This window comes from Drosophila tropicalis, unplaced genomic scaffold (assembly GCF_018151085.1).
Source record: "Drosophila tropicalis isolate 14030-0801.00 unplaced genomic scaffold, ASM1815108v1 contig_593, whole genome shotgun sequence".
Taxonomy (NCBI): Eukaryota; Metazoa; Arthropoda; class Insecta; order Diptera; family Drosophilidae; genus Drosophila; species Drosophila tropicalis.
Window position 1 is genome coordinate 15330602 of NW_027173070.1, and position 10208 is coordinate 15340809.

At 34.7% G+C, this 10208-nt stretch overlaps 1 protein-coding gene and 1 long non-coding RNA gene across 2 annotated transcripts; one reads left to right on the forward strand and one right to left on the reverse strand.

Annotated features, from left to right (window-relative positions):
- The first annotated feature begins 1266 nt into the window (after window positions 1–1266).
- On the forward strand, window positions 1267–2257 carry LOC137577720 (uncharacterized). The gene is made up of 2 exons (XR_011032460.1): window positions 1267–1408; window positions 1461–2257. It is a non-coding gene; the product is annotated as an uncharacterized lncRNA (long non-coding RNA).
- Window positions 2258–3659: 1402 nt separating this feature from the next.
- On the reverse strand, window positions 3660–9946 carry hrg (hiiragi). The gene is given in 10 exon segments (XM_068290132.1): window positions 3660–3749; window positions 3818–3941; window positions 5833–6598; window positions 6663–6947; window positions 7017–7628; window positions 7689–7885; window positions 7969–8776; window positions 8854–8982; window positions 9477–9847; window positions 9911–9946. Coding segments are annotated over 6 exon segments (2616 nt in total). The 5' UTR covers window positions 8720–8776; window positions 8854–8982; window positions 9477–9847; window positions 9911–9946; the 3' UTR covers window positions 3660–3749; window positions 3818–3936.
- Window positions 9947–10208: the final 262 nt, after the last annotated feature.

Sequence of the window (10208 nt, forward strand, 5' to 3'; positions counted from 1 at the left end):
TTCTATTATATTGGTAAATTTCATGGGGATACTCCAATTTTTGCAAACATTTTTGTTCCAGAGTTATATGATATAGTAGTCCGATCCCAAAGATTTTCATACTTTATCTCACCCGGGTAAAAAAAAGCTCCCAAAAAAAATTTCATCCCGATAGCTCTTAAGATGGCTGAGTAAAACGCGTACGCACCGACGGACAGACGGACAGACGGACATGGCTATATCGACTTAGCTTCTCATGCTGATCAAGAATATATATACTTTATGGGGTCGGAAACGTCTCCTTCTGTGCGTTACAAACATCTGACCAATTTTATAATACCCTCTGCAAGGGTATAATGAGTGGGAAAAAGGAATTCGACCAAAAAAGCTGCTGCTGACTTGAAGTAGTGGAAAAAGATTCCGCTGGAATATATACAAAACTTGATCCATTCAATGAATGTAGTTAATGCTAATGGTGGACATACTAAATTTCATATAAATTTTCTTACTTTTGTAATATATTTAGATTTAAGAATACTAAAAATGAAATGCAAAGATTTTTGTTTTGCTTTTGTGTATTTAATTTCTGTTTTTTTTTTTTTATAATTTAGCTTAACAGTTAGTATTAAGGTTAATAATAACCAGTATTTTTCTTTCTTAAATCAAAGAAAATTGAATTTTTCCCAAGGTATATATTTCTAATATTTGCTGTCTAATTTTTAATGAATTTGGACATCTTTTTGACAATTTTCAGTTGTTCAACTGCTATAAGATACAGTAGTTTGGTTTTAAAATCTTAAAAAAGCAAACAATTTTTATCACTAGGATTCCAAGGATCGTTCTTCCTATGGCAGTTATTCGTTAGTTTCAGATCGAAGGAAAAAAACTGTTAAATTCATAGTGTCATCCCTTTAGATCTGAGACTAAAACGAATTATCTAAAATCTGACCGATATTTGCACGGGTATAAAAATCTGTACTACATTTTTGTAGTTTCCAAATTCCTCCAAGTAATATAAACCCTTTGCTGTAATAAAATTTAGGTTGCGATAGAAAACAAATGTTGTTAAGGTAAGTTAAGTTCACTTTGTAAGAAAACCTTCATTTCACATCTAGGACATAATATCTGAAATAAATCAAATAAACTTTACAGAATATTATAAACAATTTGTTGTAGTTTGTGATACTCCGCTAAGGGCTCAAATGGAAAATCCTTTCAGTGACCAATCCTACAATTTGCTATCAATCACTTTGTAATCTTACTTTTATTGTTAAGTAACAACTAAAAAAGTGAATTTTAAGTCAAACACAAAAATACGGACATAAATAAACTATACCAAAAACAAACAAAATATTTCCAATGTTCAATGATTGATATTCAAGAGCTGTGATGGATTTGGACAACATCTTCATGTACTTTGTTCTTCTTGGTAACGTATGTGTAAATGGTTCTATGAACTTTCTGAATCATCTATACCATAGGCATTCTTTAGATACTCGGAGCGCCACAATTATTTGCCCTACCGATCACAGAAAATGTCACTGACATACAGAGTCCTCCCACATCTGAGGCTACAATGGTACACGATGGCATTCAGTTTAGCCGAAGCACGGCTCAGAAGGTTGCCAAGCAAGTCAAAAGCAAACTATTTCCTGGAGGCTTCACTTTTAAAGCTGATGCTAATCCTTCGAGTAGAGTGACAGGATCGAAAGACGCTGCGAGGGAGGCAACTACGAACCTGAAACAAAGTAAAACTTCTGATTTCAAGCTACATGGCAAACGGATTAGAAAACACCCGACCAAAGATACCGAGTGGAGTGTATCGATGCCATTATATTCACGTGATCGATACGGTCAGTGGATTGATAACCCATGGGCTGTGACCTACGGCGATGTTTTTCGGGATACTCGTTTCGCTCCACGTGGAAGGCACACCATGGGTCGGGTTTTGATCAATTCGAATCCCGTCAAAAACTATTACCCGTACAATGAAAATGCCAGTACGGTGTGCATTAACCGATCAACCATTTATGGTGAAATAAAGGTGGAAACATGGCTGAAGACACATTTATTTACCACAAAATACCAACGCCGTCCCTTTTACATGGATCTGAGAAAAGATATTTTTCGGTATGCCGATTCGGAGGAATGTCATAAGCCCGAATATTCAGATTGGAGGGAATACCAAGAGTGCGCTCTGCGACGCAATCAACGAATGGAAATGAACATTCCAAAATATCCATTGCATCAACTCATTAAAGAGAAACGAGAAAACTAATCAATTAATTGCCAACTACTTAATTTCTTTAAATGTTTCCTTTGTCAAGTCATGAGCATCTTCTACTATCTATTTTATTTAAAGGATTAAGTATGAAAATATGATTTGGAAACGAAGAAATTAATTTTTTTGGCAATATTTTTAGTTATTGTTTTTTAATAAGCTCCTTTTTTTTTATAAATATTTTCAAACATTTAGAAAATCTTAGAATTTTAGCTGAGCCCATTAACAAATTTAATGACTCCAGTTTAATTTCAATCTCAGTCTCAGTCAGTCTTCTCTTCAGTTGTCAAAAAGTCTTATCAAATGGGCAGTCTAATGACTTAATTATAATTTAAATGCATACATACATTCCAAAGTATTTTATTCAATTAACAAGAAATATTAATACGAGTAATCATCCAGTACCTCAATCCACAAGAATTTGGATGAATATATCAAAATATATACTTTGGGTTATGAAATGAAATTTAATCAATTAAAAAGTCCTGCGAAATATTTCGTTCAATTAGTCCAAGTCTGTAAAAGTTGCTTCCGGTGATCTCCAAAACGTAACTCGTATCAGATATCACTACACTGACAGTAGGCTAGCTAAGTTAATCGTTTATATTTATTTAGCATTTAAAATTAGATTTAAAAACATTTACTTAATGAAAAGACTCGCTCCGAGTTTGTTTTCTGAACCATTTGAAATAAAAACACGCAAAACTTTTGTTTAGCTTTCGGGCCACGTAATTTTTTTTTTCCTTGTTTATTTGGTAAAATTATATCAATATCTTCATTTCAATTGTATATTTTTTTTTTTTTTTTTTTTTGTTGGTTTTGTTTTTTTTTTTTTTTTTGTTTTGTTTGTTTGCTGTTATTACCTTTTTTCAGATATCATTTCTTAGAAAAACGAACATAATTGTTTCAAATTTTCAGCGTTGTATAACTAGAAGAAGAAGAAAACAAATAAGTGTATAGAAAAAAAACACACATTAAGATGGAAATTAAAAAGCAATTCGAAATCAAAAAAAAAAAAAATAAATTGTAGTTGTTTCCTTTCTTTATCTCTGTGGTAAGTAAAGTTGTTGTTGTTTGTTGTTGCAAATTGTGGCATTTGTGGCTCTCAAGTCTGTCACAATCCTCCACTCCTTAGACTCCACTCACTCACTCGCTCAATCTTTCTTCACTCACTCAATATCTATAACTCTTTCTTCTATGCACTCCTCGCATACCAGCTGTGGGGAAGTAAAAAAGATTTACAACAGTATTATTAAGACATTAGTTTAAGCGAAATGCTTTTTGTTGTGGCGCTCCAAAAAATGTTGATTAAGTCTTCCTCTTCATCTTGTTTCATTCAATTTAAAGTTGTTGTTGTTGATGTTGTTGCTATCTTTTGCCATGTTCTCATTGTTGCATGTTATATGGTTTTTTGTTTTGTTGTTTTTTTTTTTTTTTTTTGTTTGTTGTTAAAGAAAAATGTTAAATGTTGTGGGCTTATAATGGAAACCTATTGAAAAAAAAAAAACGAATTAGTTATATATATATTTAAATCATTCAATTTAATGGCCAACTTACCGCTTTGAATCAAATATTTGGGCTTCCATCTTGTTTTTGAGGCATTAAAAGCCAAGAAAATTAATGGGGAGAAGAATAACTACGATAACTAATCCTTAATTCGTATAAGTTATAGCTTTTTACACTGCAAAGAATGAAGGAAATATATAAAATTCAAAATATTAATACAATTGTCAGAAGCGTGCACTTTTAACTTTTTTTTTTTTTTTAGATAATATTATAATAGGTATTAATTTTATAAACAAAAGTAAAATTAAAGTCTTTAAATAGAGTTTCAAATCGTAGTTAAAAGAAGATCAGGAGAAAAAAAAGAAAATATTTTAAACTAAATAACAAATCGGAGTTCAGAGAATAAAGAATAATAAATAAATAAATAAAACAAACTAATATAATTTATATAATTTATAACTAATTATAATTTACCTTATAATATAACATTTTTAAAGGAGCTATAGTATAAACAACTTCGCTATAACGATAAACTAATTAAAACGAGTTCCAAGTCCCTTGAACATAATAGATACATAAATAAAAAAGAATTTTGTAAATCCTTACAGTTTGGTTACATGATTTGTTATATTTAAATATCTTATGCATGTTTATATATATTTAAATTTATTGTTCAGATCATGTTTTGACCAGGTGCCGTAATTGTTATTAGTTGTATTTTTCAAATTGTATAAAAATGATTATTTTTTGCTTTCTATTTTTTTTGTATTTTACTATAGAAATCAAATCGTATTAATCATATCATTTGACTTTGTTGGTCATTTCACTTCATAAGCTATAGTTGTTCTCTATACTTTCTATCATATGTTTTACCTTTTTTATATATTATGTTATGTATAATATAATAACAATAAACTATTATTAGAATTAAATAAATATTTCATCACATTTATGAGATAAACTTTCTCGAAGAAAATAGAGTACAAAAGTTATGGGGAATAGAACAAAAAATTAGGACTTTGTATCATTCAAACTCCGAGTTGGCTCAAATTTGGCAAACATATAGACAAGAATTCGAGTCGAAAATGTTAAAAATTTCAGTAACGTGTTGAGATTTCTTGTAAATTTAAGGTCAGAGCAACAGAAAGTTGACAAAAACATACGAAAGTTCAAAGAAAAATATAGCAATAAACAAATTTCAACATTTAAAGAGTTTTTAAATTACAATTACTTTAATGAATAGAATTGTTACACAAGAGAAATATATACAAGATATATATATGTATCTTGTGCAATAAAATAGTCGAGTGGTCAGTTTTGGTATACATAGTAAACTATTAAACATAGTACGGAATCTATATAGTAGATATTTTCTGCTTTGCAAGTTGTCTTTAATTTAAGGAAATTTCTTCTTAATGTAGGTTTCAAATTTATTTAAAATTCTGAACTCAAGACCTTGGGTATTTAGTCAAGCCAATCATTTATCGAAATTAATGATTTGGTTTAAGAAAAAATGTCTATTGTTTTAAAGTGAAAAAAATAATAAAGGCCTCTGTATTATTGTTTAATTTTCTATATATTTTTTTCATTAAATCGTTATCCTTATTAATATCTTGTATAGCTTATGTGTTCTATATTGACTATGGCTTAATTAAATTCTTAAACTTAAGCTAGTAATAATTTAGAAAATATGTAAATAATTTGTAAGAAATAAAAACCAAAAAATGCATTTTATGAATTTTTTTTTGTGTTTTTTTTTTTTTTTTTTTAATTTTGTTCTTTTTGAAGAAGTTTTATTTTATTGAAAAAATGTTTCTTGCAGATTTTATCTAGGAAATACCATTGTTAAGAATAGATAATACCTAAGAGGTAATAATAAAAGAGGTAAATAATAATAATAATAATAGTAACAGTCTCACGTCACAATGGAAATCAAAGAGTAAGTACATACACACACACACACACACAGATACAGTTATAGATATAGATACAGAGAGAGACGAGATGAATAAATGGATAGAAAGAAAGAGATTAGCAAAGAATGAATAAGTTTTTGAACAACTTACAAGAAATTGTCGTTGCCGTTGTTGGAGGGGCTGATGATGACGATGTTGCCGCTGCTGTTGCGGCTGTTGATCCAGTTGCAGCAACTACTGGCGATTGTTGTTGTTGTGTGGGTGATTGTTGATCACCATCATCATCATCATCAATGTAATAGCAAAAATTGTTACCGCCTCCTCCGCTGCTGTGACAACCATTGTCATTGTTATTGTTGTTGTTGCTAATTGTGGTTGTTGCCTGTGTGTTAATTGTTGTTGTTGCTGACACTGTGGGTGTATGTGGTTGCTTGCGCTTGTGTCCGGTTATGCTTAAAGCAGCCGTTAAACTCGAAGTCGCATGCAATATTGAACGCTGATTGAAAATGCTATTTGATGCTGCCGCTGCAGCCGCATTGTTATTCTTCCTAAACTTTTGATGATTATGATTATGGTGATGATGATTTTGTGGTGCTGCTGTGGGTAATGGTGGTGCTGGTGGTGGCTGCGGCGGTGGCGGTGGATTCTGTTGTTGTATAGACTGTAAAGTTGGCGGTTGTCACGAACAGGCCACCTCCGCCGTGGTGCTGTTGCCATTATTATGGGACTTTTGCTCTGGCTCCGGACTGACATCCATTACCACATCGGCACCATTTTTACCACCACCACCAACAGCACCCGCTGAAGATGCTGCTGCGACTGCTTTAAAATTCGGTGCTTGCATTTGAGTCGCTGTCGGCGTTGTGGGTGACACAGCACCCAAGTCGCTGGATGTGTTTGATGTCTCCTCATTTAGCTAAACAATAGACATTAACACTCACACATAGTTAAGCTAAGGCAATTTTATAACGTTTATTTACCGATTCACTCAAACGATGAACCTTGGCTCCACTCTCTCGTCCCCGATTGCTGCCGGCTGACGACTGCTGTTGTTGCTGTTGTCCTGGCAGTGGATCCTGAGATTGTGACAACTCTGTGGAGAGTCGTTTGCGATTGGCTAGCAGTGTGTTGTTGAAATTGTTATGATTCTCCATGGATTTGCGTTCACGCTTAAGAAAATCAGCATCCAAATAGAGAGAAAGCTGCTTACGCTTAACATGACGTGCATCGATAGTCATGCCCTCTTTCAGCATCTTTATGTTGACCTGCAAAAAGATAGAAGATACATTAACAATCAAGAAGAAACGGATTTATTTTTTATCTTCTTTACTTACCCCATGCATAATGACATGCTCGGTAAAGTTTTGTATGCTCTCGGTGAGGTCAATATTAAGGTTATCGGAACGCTCAAATTCTAAACCAATGAACCACATTGAACAGAATGGTGATGAGGTTACTGTGGAGGCAGCGGCGTTGGTCTGATTATTGGTTTGCTGCTGCTGCTGCGTTTGTTTTGGATCATCCTCGTTGCCACTGTTGCTCTGCGAACTATTCGCACTCTGACCCTTTTTAAACTCAAAACACTTGGGATTCACGTGCGCCAATGCAATGTGAGCATTACGCTCTAGATTACCAATCAGTAGACGCACTTTGGACTCAACCAAGCCACACCATTCCAAATGATCGTCGGCGGTCTGTGAATTCACCAAGAGCACTATGAAATGGCGATATCTGTAAAAGAAACTTGGAGCCTCAAAGAGACGCTCCCAGGGTACACGGCCGAGCATGATTTCATCAGTAATATTCATGCCGCGATTAAATTCGGTCAATATGACCTTCTTAGTCGACTCGGACACATTAAATGTGGAATTCTGTTGTGGATATGCGGGTGTTATAATGGGCATCAGATGATAACGATCCGAGGCATTGACTCTTGGATCCCAGACCTATAGAGAAAAATTACAATTAGTATTTCACACGACATTGGTTAATGTTTACAAACTTACTGGAAATCTTAGATTAACATTGTCTGGATGCTTGAGTAGCACGGGATTTGGCCATTTCCAGCGTGAAAAGACCAAAAAGAATTTATGCACCAATGTGGCAGCTGCTGCATTTGGATACAATTGGCAAGTACGTGCCACCAACATGGCCCAGGTGACGCCACCAAAATAACCCAGCGAATTAGAATATATGCCATGCTCTGTAAAAAAAAAAGATTTTTAAGATTAAAACAGTTTCATTTCGGCTCATTGGGAGGAGGTTGCTCTACTCTACAATACTCACTCTTGGCCCACAATTTGATGGTACGCAAGGCTAGGCGAAAGTTCTCAATATTTGGCACTAAAGCCAATATCTCATCTGTGACACGGCAACCGTTTAGACTGCGTACCGAGCGTGGATCCAGATTCTTTAACAAATTGTCATCACGCAAATCAAAATCATCGGGAATCTCTTTGAGCGAAAGGCGAGCGAACAGCAAATCAATTTCAATACCATCAAAATTCATTTTAATAACCGGAACAAATGCCTCCTCCACCGATCGGCATTCTGTGACCTCGGGCTGTTTCTTGAGTACCTCAAAGAAACTCTGGAAATAGTCAGTTCTTTCGATATTACGCGGTGCCACACACAGGGCATCAATATCCGCGCCCTTGTGATGGACACCCAAACGATAGGATCCGAATGTGTAGATTTTGCCGCCAAGCTTCTCGGCAGCCGCTTCTGGCATATTCTTGCTAACGGATATCTCTTTAACCCATTGCTTGACCAAGGTATTTAGTTTGGCCAATATTTCCATGCGATGATTCAGTTCGTCTTGACTCTCAAATACATTATATGGCTCCAAAGAGCCGCGTAGGTCACCCGTACGCTGAAGATCCTCTGGACGAGGTTCGGCTAGACTTATGGCCGAAGTCATGCCCAATTGTTTAGCGGCGGGCTGACCACCGGACGAGGTAGAATTGCCATTTTGCTGTTGCTGCTGATGATGATGCTGGCGATGTGTTGTTGTTGTTGTTGGTTCGGAATTCCACATGTTTGCTTTTTGTTTGTTTGTTTGTCTGTATGTATTTGTTGAGCTTAATTTTAAATACTAAATGGGGGGATGAAAGAAAGAGTGAGATGTTAATAGAGATCAGACGACCTTTAATAATTGTTCATAATACTCACCTAGTCTAGGCTTAAAGTTTATATTTCTATGTATTATAATTAAGTTTCTCTTGGAATTACATATGTTGCCGCTTCTTTTTACTCTTGCTCGAGTTCGATCTCTTTCCGAAGTGCGCTTAAACAAAAATGCTGCAATTAATAAACAAAACAAAAAACGTTTAAATAAAAAACAAATTTGGAATTGGGCGATAAGATATTCACCTTCTCTCTTTCGCACACACACTCACTCAAATCACGCACTCTCTCTTGTCCTCTTTCTCACTCTCTCAGATTGTCAAACAACAGTCACCGTTATTTACAAACTGACAACAATAAAAAGCTGTGCTTGACTTGGTCACACTGGAACTGTATATGAGAATGTATGTGTGTCTATGATTATTTCCAAGAACAGCAGGAAAAATAAAAGAAATGCGTAGAAAAAATGTTTGGACGTCTTGCTTGTTGCAAGCAAAAGTGCAGACTAATTGTTGATACGCAAAAACCGCACTTATTTAAATTTGCTTGCCAAATGCAGGTAAAAATACACACACGCACAAACACACACACAGTCTTACGGAAAACAGTGGCACGCACCAACCACGCATACAGGCAGAGAATATTTTGTATCTTTTGTTTTTGCTTACCTGCGCTGAAATATTTTTGCCGTTGCCTTTTCGGGGTCCTCTTGAATGCTTTCTGTCTCTTTCGTTCCCTCGTTTAGATTTTTTCCTCTTCTCTTTAATTTGTTGTTTGCCTGTCCTTAATAAATTACGGCTTATGCTTTTCGGTTCAAACAAATTCAAATTTCGTTATGTGCATATGTGTGTCGTGTGTATACATGTAGGTATGTATGTATATATGTATAAGCATGTATATACACATGTGTATGGCAGCATACAGTCCCATTCATTTGTTCCGGCTCTGGCAATTTTCAACTCATTTGTTTTCTTTTCGCATTTGATGTTAATTGTGTCATCAGTCCACCGTCAATACAAGAACCGATTCACAGCACTCTCTAATTGCGATATAAATATAAATAAACCCGTTTTCGCTTAACTATCTATATATTATTACACACCGATTTCTTTTGGCCGCCCCCTATAAAAATGGTCTAACGCCAACAGATTATTTTCTCGCAATCGCGTCAGTTGGTATTTTTTACTTGCGCAGTGCGGTCACCCCAGTTTTGATGCCAAGATAGCGTCGCAAGAAAAAAATCAAATGCTAGTTTAGTGGATATTTTTTTTGGCCAGCCTAAGGGCTACAAATTAATCCTACCTGGCCATCTGTCGTTTTCGGTTTACCCAAGACTTAAAAATGTATAAAGGCTTAATTAACGTCGTCAAAATGCAGGTAATTGGCAGATGTTTTCATTT